This window comes from Epinephelus moara, chromosome 10 (genome assembly GCF_006386435.1).
Source record: "Epinephelus moara isolate mb chromosome 10, YSFRI_EMoa_1.0, whole genome shotgun sequence".
Taxonomy (NCBI): domain Eukaryota; kingdom Metazoa; phylum Chordata; class Actinopteri; order Perciformes; family Serranidae; genus Epinephelus; species Epinephelus moara.
The window spans coordinates 44,740,717-44,757,948 of record NC_065515.1 but is presented as its reverse complement, the minus strand read 5'-3'; the positions used below and the strand labels follow the sequence as shown (position 1 = coordinate 44,757,948).

General features: G+C 41.9%; 1 protein-coding gene across 2 annotated transcripts in view; it reads right to left on the bottom strand.

Annotated features, from left to right (window-relative positions):
- Window positions 1-11,152, bottom strand: part of LOC126396243 (cadherin-2-like) — a 430,873-nt gene extending 419,721 nt beyond the window's left edge. For both annotated transcript variants that reach the window (XR_007570553.1, XM_050054177.1), the window contains exon 1: window positions 10,972-11,152. Coding sequence is in view for 1 of the 2 variants with exons in the window: in XM_050054177.1 (XP_049910134.1) it covers window positions 10,972-11,013 (42 nt within the window). In the remaining variant the exon portion in view is untranslated. The remainder of the gene's footprint in view (window positions 1-10,971) is intronic.
- Window positions 11,153-17,232: the final 6,080 nt, after the last annotated feature.

Sequence of the window (17,232 nt, the reverse complement as noted above, 5' to 3'; positions counted from 1 at the left end):
TTCTTTCTTTCTTTCTTTCTTCCGCCGCCTCTTTAAACTGGAATTTGACCCCTTAAACATGCTTAAAAACTCACCAAAATTGGCACGCATGTCAGGACTGGCAAAAAAATTTATGAAATGAAAAAATGAATCTGAAAAGTGCCAAAATGGCCTCTCTAGCGCCACCTAGCAGCTTGTAGGAATGACGTAGAAAGATCAAACCAAATCTGGCTTGTTCGTCTCATCGAGACCTACAAATCACGCACCCACACCCCTGACCTAAACCCAACAGGAAGTGAGCTATTTGCCCTTTCAAAGTAAGATTTTGCCTCAAAACCGCTCTTTTTCAAAATTTCTTCAAAAACCATCTCCTCCTACACCGTTTATCGTATGGGCTTCAAACTCGCACACATGACAGATAACTCCTCCTAATCAGATAATCTGTATAACTTAGATGTTATGTCGAGACCTACAAATCACGCGCTGCAACCACTGACCTAAATCCAACAGGAAGTGAGCTATTTGCCCTTTCAAAGTAAGATATCATTTTTCAAAAATTCTCTTACTAAAAAATATTTCCTCCTACACCATTTATCGTATCGACTTCAAACATGCACACATGACAGACCAAGCACTGCTAAACAATTCCTCTGAACAAAAAAAACATGAAGTTTCATGTCACAAAACCTCTTGACAATTTTTGGACCACCTAGACACACTTAAATGGCTATTGCGCCCTGTAGGAATGACGTAGAAAGATCAAACTAAAACTGGCTACTTTGTCTCGTTGAGACCTACAAATCACTCATTGACACCACTGACCTAAATCTAACAGGAAATGAGCTAGTGCCTCTGAAATTAATATGAGCAAATGTGTCAGCTGTGAGCTAGACATTGTAAACTTGCGACTAAGATCGCGTTCAGAACGAGTGTATCTCTCTGGTGATATCTTCAGATTGATGATCGGACCCATGGTTTGGGAGCAGGAAGGACTAGTTCCAGAAATTTGAAAGCCATNCAGTACACCGTCAAATACATGTAGTCCTGCTCAGTTTCTCTACTGAAATTAACTAGTGTCTGCCTGCTGTTACATCAGGAAAGTATACATATCTTTGAGGAAATGATACAATCCAAAATTACAAGCTCCTTTGTTTAATCACCACTTTAGTCTTTGTAAAAATCGTTTTCTTTTATGATTTACTCTCCTTTATAATTCATGTTTTGTCCATGTTAATATTTGTTATCCTGTTAAAATGTATATTGTGTATTTATATATTCATGTACTTACATCACAATGTGTTACACAACAAAGCAGGAGTACTGTCACCACAGACCTTTGTTTTTTACAGTACATGGGGAACACTTCAATTCTTAACAGTATGACAGACACCATGTTGCTGTTAACATTATATAATTACTTAATCATGACAGTGTATTTCATTTCAATGTGGATGTTTTGGACAAGACATTTTGTTTCCATAGCTGACATATCACAGGTACATTTTAGTTAATATATCGGTTGAAAATTAAATACATATTGTAATTAGGGTTGGGAGTCGTTAGGATTTTAACGATTCCGATTCCTTACCGATTCCTTCTTAACGGTCGCATGCCCGGCCTGTCAAATAGCCTGTAACCATAACAACTGTGTGACACAAACTCAGTGCTTTAGTAATTAAATAATGTCGGGTTCGGACAGAAATATGCGGCCCGTGCCGCACTCTAATGGAAATGCACATGACGTTTTTTTTTACAATCTAGGAACCTTTTGCAGGAACAGTTACTCCAAATGTGATGGAACCGGTTCCGGAACCGGAACTTTGGACCCGGTTCCAAAAAAGAACCGGATCCGGATCCCAACCCTGATTGTAATGTACTGTAATATAAAGTCCCTCTATTGCCAAAAATGACCTTGCGTTCTCTTGACATTGCTTGTTTTATCAACATTTTGACTCTTACAAATAATTCGCACTGTCTATGTGAGCTGGAGGCCGACAGCGAGCCCGAGGTCCCGTTCATCGCTGCTTGCAGCTTTAATATTATTACTATTTTTCTATTATCTTAGATGTAAATATTGCATGTTTCTTCAAAATAAAACACATTTTTGACTTGTGAATGAATCAATGGAATTTCTTGCAATAAAGAAAAAATACTGGCAATCATGTCCGCCTGGCACAAACCACATGTTTTGGACAACTGTGAAGTGACAGAATGTCCCACCATCATGGTTCTTATATTGCCCGATTCCAGAGAGTCTCCCCTCTTCATATATGGCAGAATATGTCAACTTCCATCTTGCTATGCTGAGATACATGTAAAAATGTAAGAATTTAGTCACACGGATTTGTTTTTTTCATTGATATAANATCACATTGGATATATTTGTGATTTAAAACCTGACTTAATGTTATCCTTTTGTGTGTTTCATGTAGGTTTACAGTGCCTTTATGTGGGAAGTAATAAACTTCAAACCAGACCTGGAAATCTTTGTCGCTCATTTAAAGAACTGTTTATCTATCTGCCAAACTACACACCAACGTTCAGGGAGGGCTGAATAATTAATATTATAATAATAACAATAACAATAAAATAAAAATAAAAGAGAGCTAAATTAAAAGCCAGGCTAAAAAGATAGGTCTTGAGTTTAGTTTTAAGAGTCTAGAGTGGTACGTGCAGGAATGAGAAGCACGCCAGGGGCAAAACAGCGCAGCTAAGGAAAACAAAACTGCATATCAGTATAAAAAAAAAAAATCCAAGATACAGATAACCCTAAAAATTCATAAAATCTGCCAGGCCAATTATCTGTCGACCCCTAGCGGCAGGGCCACCCCTCCCTAAATGCAGAACACGCGCTGTGCGTAGGGCCTCATCTTCCATGGGGGGCCACATTTTGCGCGAGGGGACGCATTTGCGCAATGGATGCGCATATGCGCTACCGTGAGGCGCGCGTAGAATCAGCTCGAGGAAGGAGAGACCTGTAATCTGACCGCGCATGCGTTGCTGTTTGACAGCACTCGACATCTGACCAATCAGAGGGGTGCGCCGGCAGGCACTTGCAGAGCTGCAGCAGGTGAAGAGTTGTCGACATGTCATTCAAAAGACATCGCGAGTCAGAAGTGAGCAAGAGGGAAAAAAAGGCAAAACAAGAGGAAGCTCGTGCTTCACTTGAAGGTGGGGTATGTTGTTGAAATAAAACTTTGTGGCACAAACACCTAAGCTGCTACTCATTAGATAGGAATCTCTGTCTCCAGTCCCTGTCTAGACTGGAGAATTTTTTTTTTCCAGCAGCCGTGATTAACATTTATTGAATGTCTTGTTAACGCCCTATGCATTCACCTCTGATGAAAAGGAGTGGTAAAATGACCAGTTGGTGGTCGTATATATTGATAGGCTATAAACTTTAGCCAATATATAATATATTGGGGCGGCATGGTGGTGTGGTGGTTAGCACTCTCGCCTCACAGTAAGAGGGTTGCCGGTTCGATCCCGGGCGTGGGAGCCCTTCTGTGCGGAGTTTGCGGGTTGCAGGTTCTCTCCGGGCACTCCAGCTTCCTCCCACAGTCCAAAGACATGCAGATTGGGGACTAGGTTAATTGATAACTCTAAATTGTCCGTAGGTGTGAATGTGAGCGTGAATGGTTGTTTGTCTCTATGTGTCAGCCCTGCGATAGTCTGGCGACCTGTCCAGGGTGTACCCTGCCTCTCGCCCGATGTCAGCTGGGATAGGCTCCAGCCCCCCCGCGACCCTCAAGAGGATGAAGCGGTTAGAAGGTGAATGAATGAATGAATAATATATTGGCTAAAGTTTATAGCCTATCAATTTATGTTGTTAAGTTTTCGACTATTTTTATGGAGGTAAATGTCGCCATCTGTTAGTGAATTTAATTCATAACAGACAGCTTTTGAGGAGACAGAGAAATACTGATTGAAATGAGTGTGTAACTGATGCATTTGTTGACAGAGGGAACTAAACTTGAATGTAAAGTTTGAAATATCAGTCTGTTTGATCCTGAATTAGTATGTTTTCTTAGGACTGTAGTCTGTACATAATAATAATAATAATAATACAACAACAACAACAACAACAATGACAATAATGATCATAATGATAATAATAATAATATCAATAATAATAATAATAATAATGTAATAATAGATAGCAATAGTAGTAGTTTTTTGTTAATATTAGTAGAAGCAGTAGTAGTACTACCAGACCAGTGCGGTCATTTTGTACCTATGATGCATTTGGGATGGGGAGAGGTGGGGGGGGGGCCTCCAAATAAAATTTCGCTTTGGGCCCCAATTTGGTCAGGGGCAGTCCTGCCTAGTGGTAATGTAAAAAGTGCCAGCAGATGGCAGGAGCTACATTTGAAGTACTGTATGCAAACATACAAGTGACTGAATCTTCCACAACAAGTTCCTGCAAATGCTTCATAATAAAAGCCTGTTTAGAAAATAAAGAGATTCTCTCAACAGAAGTTATAAGGGGCTTTTAATTTGAAACAGATACAGGAAGTGTTGAGTTTGAAATGACGGCGTGATGCATTAAATTTATTAAGGCAAACGGATTTGAGTGGATCAAAAGTAAAAATATAAAAATACAGAGAGAATAATAAATAACAGCCTGTTTATGATGTAGTCGGTTTCAAATGAAGCTGGTAGCCTCTGCAGTTGTGGTGAGTAAAAGCCACTATTTTTTTATTTTCTTACTTAATGTCCGTCTCCGTTATGAAAAAATAACACTCTTTGCTAGCTTGTTGCTAATGGCAGTACTCATCAGGTTGATAAAGTGCCTCTGCTGTTTCACGCCGGCATTTTTCCCTTTTTACTCTGTGTGGTACCATCCCTAGAGGAAATATCAAACACCCTGGCCTGTTGTTGTCATACAGTTTTCTATGGCAGCAGATCAATCTGTGTTCCTATTGGTCAAAGTGATGGCTGTGACAGGAGCAGTCGTGAACGACAAAAAGAAAATCAAACATGCTAGACTTTCTGTTGGAACGTAGTGAGGTGTACCAGACGCAGCTTCGAATGTTAGCTATGACACACTACACGAGATGAAACGATGGATAATTGCTTACGACACTCATTGATGTTTACGATCCATGTCGACACCGTACGTCGCTGCGTCGGGCTAGAATCAAGCTGATATCATGTAGTGTGGACCAGGCATTACACCACCAGTTGTTGACGTACAGGCACTGTCCCCTCCCTGGGACTTGCCTGTCACCTGTGCATTCTGATCCAGACGCCAGGGGAGCCCAAAGCCATCATCAATCATGGTCTTTAAGCCAGGTTTCCATGAGGGAAATGATACAACAGTGTCTGTACTCGGAAAGGAACTCAACACCTGCCCAAAGTTAATCTATTTTGTTTGAATGCTGGCGAGTATGACAGAGGGCAGAAGAATCGGACTCAGCTGCTGTCTCTGTGATCTTTGGCGCATCTCTCCTCTCCTTCCCCACTTCCTTGAATGAACTAGGGATGGGCAGCACAAGCAAAAACACTATTCGAAAATCATGGCAACTATTCGACAATTTTTCGAATAATCCCCCCCCCCCTGCCCCCCTCCCGGAGCCACGCACACAGAGATCCATTCATCTTTAAAGGCCCGAACATACTCGGGCGGAACGTACGCGGAACGGACTCCGCGTCCGCTTTGAGTCCGCGCGGACTCAAAGCGGACGTCCGCAAGCCCTGTGAAAGCTCAGATTTTACAACCGCCCCGCGCACCGGTGACTGCTCGGCATGTATTTTTCACATCACGGGGATTTTTCACGGACATTTTTACATGAAACTACAACGCAGAAGTGTGCTCGACTATGAAAGCCCGAATGACTGCGGACATTCCTCGCAGAGTAGTAGTCTCTGCATGTTTCTCCTGTTTGTAGAAAAGCATCAAACTAGCTGGTAGCCCATCTCACACCGCTTTAGCAATCCTATACTGCCCTCGTGCGGTTAGGAGCTGAATTGCATGTCAAATAAAGGGAGGGGGAAATAAGACGGCGAATAGTAATAGTCGCATTAAAAAAATTGATTTTTCAAAAATAAAACAACTTATTCAAAATTCGAAAATCGTGACCCATCCCTAGAATGAACATTGTTTGTCTTGGAGCCAGCATTTTTCCCCAAATCCTTCCAGATTGCTGGTGGAGTCACCGTACCCGGATCGAACACTGTCTCCGCATTGCGCCACTGGAGAAGAAACTCATGGCCGTACTTCAGTCCATGGAATGGTCAAACTCATTCAGAGAAAACACCACCACAAACAGTGTAAAGAGCACCACAAAACAATATGCCACATCCATGGTAGACAGTTGACAGTGGAATTAACCCATCACCATTCATTCAACAGTCAAAAATGACTACGCTACAAAAAACAATAAAAATATATGCGACTACTTCTGCCGGTCGCAACTAGTGCAGTGCCCTCCTGGCTTGATATGGCTTAATATCAACAATTACAAACACAAGTAGACAAATTGGCTTAATTATCACTTGCAGGATTCACAGACAAAGCACTTTTCTTTTGCTGGACACATTTTCCCTACAGATACAACATGCTTATGTTGTTAGCATAACCCTAAGACATTTTACATTGTATAAATTAGTCTAGCAGTGATTTCCTCTACTCGTGTGAAGCCAGGAACAACAGCACATTTAATGTTACAAAATTCAGCTCCACTACAACTCACAAGGTTCTCCGACAAAACAACTGTCTTATACTAAATACATTTTCCAAACAAATACAACATGCTAACATTATTAGCACTACCCTATAGAATTTTACATCGTATAAATTAGCCTAGCGACTAGCAGAGAATTTCTCTACTCATATGAAGCCAGGATAAATTACACAGTGAAAAAGTGAAGAGAAACTTTGTTTCCACTGAGGGAAACAATTATCTGTATCAGCCAATATCAGCTTTAAAATGAACTATCTGATTCGGCCAACATGCTTTTTCTTAATTTGCACATTTGTTCATTCATTCATTCAAATTCCATATCCGCTTATCCCTGTTGGGGGTCGCGGGAGGACTGGAGCCTATCCCACCAGCACCACCTTGCTGCCTTAATACGAATAAATATTATATACACTGAAAAGTATTGTATTTTATGTCTCAATCTGCTGGTGGGCCATAACAATAAGAGTATGCATGCATTATATGATGTTAATTCCATTACAAGAGAGACTTGATGATCACTAAAATTAGGTGGGGAAAAAAGTGGATATGTCGAAATTGGTATCGGTTATCAGCCATATGAGTTGTTATATATCAGCATATTGGATGTTGGCAAAAAAATCCAGTATGGTGCATCCCTAGTATTCAGCTAACAAAAATACACAGGAGGTCTGTGCTGCCACAACATGTAGTTAAATTTCTAGGGAGGTGCATGTTAAGCCTAATTCACATTACATGATTTTCACCCTGATTTTGTGTCGCGGAGACCATCATAATCTTTTGAGTGTTTATACCTGGCAACATGTGTTTCTGTCAGCGTCTGTCTCGCCATCTGCGTTACAACCTGTGTGTGCACACCACAAGATTTCTCCACTGAGCCCTTGCCGACAGACGCGGTCACGTCACCAAACATGGACACGACACACCGTAAAGGCATGGATATTCTTCCCAGAAGAATCTGCCTCCAGGGCCTGGGTCCAAATAAAACGCGCTCCCCGTGATCCTGTGGACGCCGCTGTTGTTGTTGTTGCTTGCCGGCTTGTCAGTGTTGCCAGATCGTGGGAGAGAAACAAGTGGCAACCCGGCGGCTTGTCCTCCTCACATTTCTTCCGTCCTCCTGCGTGCTGACGTGGGGCGTATCCCACCTCTCACTGGCTGATGCTCTTTGTCAGTCATGTCACACTTCTCTAGTTTTCTAGCATGCCAGATATCCAGTCCCAGTCACAGACGAGGGGGCGACTTGCTCGTAGGCTTGTTCACACGAGGACTCGTCGTGGCACACTATCTGCCGACTCACCTCCGACCCAAGGTGGCTCTCAAGATCATCTGCAACGTCAAAATCGTGGTGAAAATCGTGTAATGTGAACTAGGCTTAAGGCTACAGCGTAGGTTACAGCATAGGCTCTGTGTCAACACAGAGTATGCTGTAGGTACAATGTTGATTCGAAGCAGAAGTATAAATCCTGCTTAAAACGACGGATCGGAATCATGCATAAACATTTTTTGCCGACACTAGCTATCAAACAGAAGCCAGAGACTGTATCGTATGAAGTTGCTGTGAGCTGTGAATTCACCACCTCTAAGTAGAAAGCAGAAAATAATTTTATATCAGAATATAACACTATTGATATCTAGTGTCAGCAAAAATCCATCCAATCCATCGTTTGTGCAGTTAGCTTGTTTACAATAAAAGTAAATGTCACCGTCACACAGAACATTCTGCTGAACCCTGTTCAAACTCTCAAACTATGGAAAAAAGCAACAAAAAGTCAAATATTCATATTTAACAGCCAAATCTGATTTGACTGACATTCTGATCGGGTAGGACCCTATGTCTTTATTTATGTGTAATATTATTATCATGATATTCAACGTAGAGCATATTTTCCCCATATGGTGCAGCCCTGCTGGCTATCTGGTCCGGCTCTGTTCCCAGACCTCACTTGTTTCATTGTGTCTTATCTCTTCTAGCATACATACATAACATATAAGTAAAATGTTTCTAAACTGCAAAGTTTCCAGTGAGACAAATGAATGGCATTTCAAGCTATGCTTAGAGTAAAATAAATCAGCATCAATATAATTATAGTACAGAATACCAAGAATACAGGATACACAAATGGCACAAGTATATCAACCACTAACCAGCGTTGAGAGGAAAAGGTCAACAGACAGGGGGGTCACAATCAGAAGGAAGGGGTAGTCAAGATCAAACTTAGGCTAATTAAATTCCAATATCTGTCCTTGATTGAACTTAAGACTCTGGGAAACAGGGGGGCTGTTACCAATACAAACTTCAACAATGTTCTGCACACTGCTGTTTGCAATTTATCTCAGTAAACACTTAGATACAGCGATATTAAACATATTATTCCACCTGATATTCATATATCCCAACAAACACATACAGGGAAGGTGCCTTCAGGTATCAATGTAAAGCACATAATCACATTCTTTACAAAGAGCTCAAAAAGCATTAAAAAAACAATGTATGACAGGTTTTAGGGGATTTAAGGTAAGCCTTTAGGAGTGCTGACATTGCTGTTTTGGAGGGAAGGCATTGGGGATGGAATTATTTAAGGACCTGACCTTTGACCCTTTGGCACAGCACTGTCCTCTCTATTGATTTGTCCACATAGCATGGATCACCTATTTTTCAGCCATCGTGTAAATCTCGCTCAAGGTGCATTCACAAGCTACGTCCAGCCTTTGAATAATGATATCCAGTAACAATGATTTCCCTGTACAGCAGTTTAGTGTTTAGGGTTAATGCAGATAATTCATACTTAACTTTTACAGGCCACTGTACAAAGCTGTACAATAGTGTGTAAGATTTCTTTTATTTCCCTATATACTTTCTATAAAGTCACATATGTTTTCCTGGGTCACTGTGCTGCTGAGATGACTGACATCCCAATTCAAACCTAAAACAAAGGATAGCCTACACTAAGGAACATGGGCAGCAGTAGGAGAAACTGCATGTAAGTTGTAACGTTGGTATGGTCCTTTAAGAATTAAGTTTAGTTTATTTACTTTATTAATCCCCCTGAGGGGAAATTCAATGTTTTCACTCTTGCTTGTCAATTACACACAGGTCCGAAAGACACACACATGCACAAACAGGACCTATACATGCACAAAGTGGAGAGATGTCAGAGTGAGGGGGCTGCCCTTGGTGAGGCGCCCCGAGCGGTTGGGGGGTTCAGTGCCTTGCTCAAGGGCACCTCAGCAGTGCCCAGGAGGTGAACTGGCACCTCTCCAGCCACCAGTCCACACTCCATATTTTGGTCCGGACGGGGACTCGCACAGGCGACCCTCCGGTTCCCAACCCAAGTCCCTATGAACTGAGCTACTGTCTGACTTCTGGGAATGGGCTGAACCCCAGGCTGCCCAAACAACACCTCTGTCTGGAATGGAAGCCTCTGCTGTCATGTTCTCTCTCCCACACACAAACTACATTCAAAAATGGCTATGCTTAATGCCAAAGCACCAGGTGACATGATCTGAGACATTAAGAAAATAATGTTGAGGTGCAACACTTTATCAGTGTCCACTTTCACAATAGGTTCATATAAAACCAGGCCAAGAGGCATCACAGACCGTTAAAGAACAGCCACTCCGAGTGGCCACATTTCTACATTTAATGTGATAATACATACAAAAATAAATGCAGCCCGGACTATCAAACAGACAGGATGCAAAATCCAACAGATATGACTAATAAAACGTTTAAACCTTGCTCAAACAACGTTAGCCCAAACCTAGTTAGCGTTATAAGAGGACACATAAAACTGCCATCTTTTTAAATCGTCGCAAGAGACGCCAACGTTATGTATCGGGGCTTTGATTAACTCAGGCTATATACTGGTGTTTGCCAATTACAAGTCAAACATCTGATTTCAGCACATGAATTGTGTCATTGATGAGACAAGATGTTGGGTGGATATTATTAACGGTTATTTCTGCTGTCTTTCCCTCAATCCTACAGCTGACATGCAGCCGCATTTTACCCGAATGCGTTCCTCTTGTTTGTTTGATAAATCACTCGATGTGCAGCGGAGCTGGTGCGGGTCTGGGATCAGCAGCATTCAACTACCAGTAGGCTATGTGAATATCGACTGCTGTTTCCGGGCCTTATTTAGTCACGGATAGCTAAGACTTTAAAATTAATTGAGACGAAGCAGGCAAAGGCAGATGCATTGCCCCCCTCCCTCCCAATTTTCGATCTTCCTAGAACAGGCATCAGTCTCCGTTATCCTACTGCAACCTCCTTCAATCGCTGACTCGCTGTAAAATCGTAAATATTTACCTGCAGAGCCGCCATCAGCATCCACATCCCAAAGAGATGCATTATGTTGTGTTATAATTCCGACAGAGTCCGCTGGACGTCAGGTTTTTAATTCCCGATATACCTCGGCGGCATGAGGCAGCCTCCTTCCCTCCACCAGTTCTCTTTGGTGAATGACTACTCTCCCTAGCTCAGTCAGCAGCACTCCAGCCTGCCTGGGACCGTTCCACCGCCGGTCCCTCTGCGCCTCAGTGCCGCCATCTAACGGTCATCAGGAACACTTGAGCCCGGCTAGAGGGATTGAGAGATGCTTCCACGCCGGTTATGGATGAACATTGGGGTTTTAGTAATCTTAGATAGCATCAAAAAATGATTGGGTTCCCATAAAGCATACAGCTAGTTTGGGGATTATTAACGGGTCAATTCTACGCTAAAACGACTATTATCAGACACTGATTTCCAGTGACAGCCAGGGTTTGGCCCCTGATACAGGCTGGGTGACTTAGAGTTTCAGCCATACAAAGTAAAAAACAAAAAGCACGAACGCAGAGCATTACAAACAATAAGGTAACAATGTTTAATACCGGTAAAACCAGAAAAGCCAAATTTGTGCAGTGGGAGGAAGCCTGACGCAGCTGAACAGGGATGAGTAGTGACAGTCAGCAGGGCAGACTATAATAGGCAGAGACACCTGTCAATCAATATGAGGGGCCATACAAGCCATAATTCATTCTGGCCCTCTCACACACATACATTCTCCTTACACATACATATATTTTCTCTCTCACACACATACATTCTCCTTACACATACATATATTTTCACTCTCACATATATATACACTTTACTTTTCAACACATACACATAGGCTGCGGTCGTAAAGTCTTTTTTGCTTAGGAAGGTTCCTAGCTGAGTGAAATGACCCGGAAGTATTTTAGTGGCCGCCATGATAAGAGCTGTTCAAATTCTCTAAACGCTAAGGAAAGGAGGTTCAATGCTTCCTTTCAGATCTCCTTTAGCATAGGATACATCGGACCTTCCTAAGCGATAGGAAAGGAGATGATTCCATCCCACAAGTCATTGCGGAGGCAATATTTACGCACCATTCACAAACTCAAATGATAAGGAAAGAAAAAGATCAACATGACCGAGAAAGTAAGGAGATCAACATTATGTTAAACTTAGATGCGAACTATGAACGTTTCGCTACTATTGGTATACCCTCTGTCCACAGCTTTGTTTAACTTGTTTTATAACAGGATAAACAAATATTAAAATATGCAATGCATCATTTTAATTTTCCGATTTTCGTGTGAATGAGAAAAAACGTAAATCCACGTGCTTTTGCCATTTTCGTCTTCAAATGGCTAATTGATATAGAAATAAAACCAAAACCAGAAACCTTTATTGTTATATCTATATTATCTACCCCTACTGCATCTCAAAACATTGGCATCGGCTATGCTTATGGCCTAGATAGATAGATAGATAGATAGATAGATAGATAGATTCAAGAGTATTAGCCTATCTAGACCTGCTCTATGTGTAAAGTGCCCTGAGATGACTTTTGTTGTGATTTGGCACTATATAAATAAAATTGAATCTAAAAAAACAGATAATCAATGAAGTAACGTTGCTGTGCCTCATGCGTAAATGCGCATATACTTGGCGTATCTGGAGATTTAAATAATCAATGAAGTTACTGCTTCCCACTTTTTATTCCCCTGTGCAGTGTTTCCCTGCAGAGCTACAGTGGAAGGATCATAACAAAAAATACAAAAGACTCTAACGTTAAAAGATATCTGCCTGAGGTTATTAAATACCTGCAGCGAGCACCCCACCCCGCAGCAGAAACAATAAGCGCGTTTCCCCATAAAGAGAGGCGCTGTGCGCATTTACGCACGAGGCACAGCAGCGTCCCTTTTATTATTAATATTATTATTATTTATTATTTATCTGTCTATCTATGCAGTAGGTGCACATAACATTGATTTAACAATAAAGGCCAAACACAAGTTAATTACTCGTTGTGGTCTAATTTCTACTCCAATTTCCCATTTGAAGAAGAAAATGGAAAAAGCACGTGGATTTCCATTATTTGTTTTATTCACACGGAAAAACAAATAATGCATTTAATATTTGTTTATCCTGTTATAAAACAAACAAGTTGAACACAGCTGTGGACGGAGGGGACACGCATCGTAACATATGCTCAGTTTGCATCAGTCATTTATTCATTTGAGCGTTGTTGTTGTTTAGTACTATCATTAATTCGTTTTACTACTTGGGATTCAGATGGTTGAGTGTGAGCAAACATTCTCAATGTGACAATTTCGTTTCAGTTTGTGGCTGGTAGCCTATATTCCTTTTTTACTTCAATTCCGACCTTAGTAATTAAACAATATCTTTCACCGTGTTGTCCACGTCATGAAAGTGTTTGTCCACTGCATGAAACAACACGATGAGAACGTACGCCCCATACGTTCTCATCGTGTGCATTTTGTAGTCCATCTTCAGAACATTGTAGTTTCACCACAGCAGACCCACGTCAATAACATCCTTCTCAGCCAATCACAGCGCGATAAATTCTTCTTCTTCGTTTGGTTTTATGGCACGTTGCAACCATTGCTCATTAGGTGTATACCGCCACCTACTGTACCGGAGTATGTAGACGATAAATGGACTGTCTTCCGTTTCCACTATACTCCTTTGTACTCCACTGTCTTTCAGGTTAACTCATATTGCAGCGGTGCCTGGATAGTGTGACGTGTGTGGTTGTGCTGCTGCCGTGGTCCTNAGCCCTGCGAGGCAAATTGTGATTTGTGATATTGGGCTTTATAAATAAAATTGATTGATTGATATGAATGTGTGAGTGAATGTGTATAAATATGAGAGTGAAAATATATGTATGTGTAAGGAGAATGTATGTGTGTGAGAGGGTGAGAATGAAATATGTCTTGTACGGCCCCTCATAGGGCGGGGCTGTTGTTCCAGTGACACACACACACACACACACACACACACACACACACACACACACAAGACAGCGCATACACCAACTCAAGCTCGTAGCCTACCTTTAGATAGATAACGATGGCGGAGAGAGCCAAACGGTCCAAAGTGTGGCTTTACATGCAGACACAGTGCGTTGTCACAAGTGTGACAAATGTTTTGCATGTAAGGGCGGCAACACTAGTAATTTGTCAAAACACCTTGCGAAAGTGCATCATATTCAGACAGAAAGATGTAGAGTGTTTGACTGCCCTGGCACAGCTAGTTCATATACGTCCAGTCCAGGTTTGTAACATTATGCTAGCAGCCAACACGTGGAGTTAATAACCATTAGCTATTTTGCGACCCTATTTACTAAATAGGGTTTCAGATTTGGGATTTTATTTGAGTATTTTTCAGATACTTCTAAATACATGAATATAACCATAATTATAGCCTGGGCTGGGTGCATGGGATTTCCCCCCCTCGAGATCCATAGTGATTAATGTTATATCACCATATAAAATACCTAGAATACCTAATATTTTTACTTGTAGGCTAGATTTGTTTATATATGCTACAGTAATTTGTTTTCCACAGAGCTCTAGGGTGCAAGCATTTTACTGCATTTGCGACTAAAAATAGTGTTGTGCAAGTAAAAGAAATCATTCAGGAGCACGCTGTGCGAGTACAGATTTCAACCAGCAGCAGAATCCTGTCAGTTGTGAGTTGAACGGGGGTCACAGACACAGACAGGAATACATATTCCTGTCAAATACGGTGGCCATAGTGCTCTGCAGCGCAAGATAATGGCTTACCGGTGACAGAGAAGGTTCCAGGTCCAATATTTTCCTCTTTGTTGATGTCATGGCTGTCCAGAAGTACCTGAACAGCCGAGCCGTGGCGGCACACAGGTATGTGGCGTGTCAGAGGGGAAACGAGCCGTTCACATTTCTCTCTTTGTGGCAGGTAACGGTCCACAAACCTCACCGCACTTTAGGGACTGTTCTTTACTTATGAAGGGACTGTTCTTTACCTGTCAGGGGATGAGGGTGGCTGGTTGATTTTTATTTTATTTATTCATTTTATTTTGATCCCCCCCCCCCATGTCAGTCACTTATTGATGCTGTTTTTGAAGTATGAATAAGTCAATAAGTAATTTATTCCATTGAAATATCATTGATGTATTAGAGAAAAGTGATTTATCTTTTCATAGATGACAAAAGGCACATCTGCCTAATTTTTGCTGTGGTATTGTGATACTACTCAGAACCGTGATACTTTCACTGGAATCGTACCGTGGGTCCCAATTTTGGTACCGTGACGACACTATTATTTTATATATTTTACATTTCAAGTTGTAAAAAGTAAAATGTTTTGTTAAAAAACTATTTTGTTGCATAATGAGAAGTGAGAAAATAAAGCAATTTATGTTCTTAATTAGTTTTTTTCTTCCTCAAAAAGTATTTATAAGAGTACCATTAAAATACCGGATTGATAAACAGTGCCGATAAGAGTAGTAGTACCGTTAAAATCTTAATGATGCCCATCCCTAGTAATGGGTAGTGAAACTAATTACTAATAAAATTTCAGTGATAATATTACAGTTACCCCAAAACCAAACAACTTGTTACATTACATTGCATTTGTTATCACATCACTACTGACTTGAAATACAACAACCACATCAATAGACTTATTTTCATAATCGTTGTGCTGTGCAGGCACATCACAAAGTAACAAGCTAGTTTGGAAGATGGAAACGGTTGGAAATATTGTTATTATCATCACTTTTAATTTGTCAGGTGGGAAGATGACAAGAAAACTGTTGCAGCAGGTGGTCGTACAAAAACTCTTTCCACTGTGAAAAACACATCCTCAAATCTTGGGACTGAAACATCAACTACACCCCATGTCATGTTCCACTGTTTGTTAAGTATTTTATTTTTTCCCTCATGTTTCATGTCTTGTCTTCCTGTTTTATTTTGTGATCACTCACCGCTGTCTCTGTTCCAGGTTCCTGTCTGCCCTGCCCCCTCCCCATCTGTGTGCACCTGATCCCTGATTGTGTCTCCCGCACCTGTGTCTAATCACTCCCCATCAGCCCTGCATATATTCCCCCTTGTGTCTTGTCTCGTTGCCAGTTCGTCGAAGCTCTCTGCTCACGTTCCAGCGTTTTTCCTCAGTCATAGTCATAGTCATAGTGTGTTTGATCCTTGCCTGTTTTTGACCTTGCCTTTTTGCCTGACGTCTTGGATACCTCTGCCTGGTTTGTACTGCTTCCTTGTGTACTTACCTCTGCCTGGAATAAACCTTGTTTTACTGTTTGTAACCGGTCTGAGTCGTGCATTTGAGTCCTGCCTTTTCTGTGCCAAAGTTCATGACAGAACGAACTGGCCAGAATGGACTCAGCTGACTCTGACCCGGTTCGCCAAGCCCTTCGTGTACAGGGACACAAGCTGGCTCAACAGCAGGAGCAGCTCACGTCCCTGTGCGCTGATCTTAGAGAACTGGCGATTCGCCAGGACTCAATGATGACATCGTTGGGCTCACAGATTAATGAATTACTCGTTCACCTGCCACGAGAAGCTCCTGCGGCGATGCTGCATTTCAGGGCGTCAAGAAGAGCTTCACCTCCGCCCCTGTTCTCATCCTCCCGGACCCCAGCCAGCAGTTCGTGGTGGAGGTAGATGCTTCTGACGTCGGAGTCGGAGCGGTCCTCTCACAAGTCAATTCCAAGGATGGTAAGCTGCACCCCTGTGCATATTTGTCCAAGAAACTGTCTTCCTCAGAACGAAATTATGATATTGGGGACCGCAAACTGCTGGCTGTGAAGGTGGCCCTGGAGGAGTGGAGACACTGGCTGGAGGGAGCTTCCCAGCCATTTCAGGTTTGGACTGATCACAAGAATCTTGAATATTTAAAAACTGCTAAGAGGCTTAATGCGAGGTAGGCTAGATGGGCTATCTTTTTTAGCCGCTTTAACTTCACGCTTTCCTACCGACCAGGTTCCAAGAATGTTAAACCTGATTCCCTGTCTCGAATGTTTTCTCACGACCATGTTGACCCTGAACCCAAGACCATCTTACCTGAAACTTGTTTTGTTGCTGTGCTTTCTTGGGAGGTGGAGGGTAAAGTTAAGGCGGCGGCCGAAGCTGTCACCATTCCCCCGGAGTGTCCTGACGGCAAGCTTTTTGTGGTTCAGCCCCTCAGGGGGGAGGTGATTCATTGGGCTCACACTAATAAGACTGTCTGTCACCCTGGTATCAATAAGACATTATTTGTGGTGCA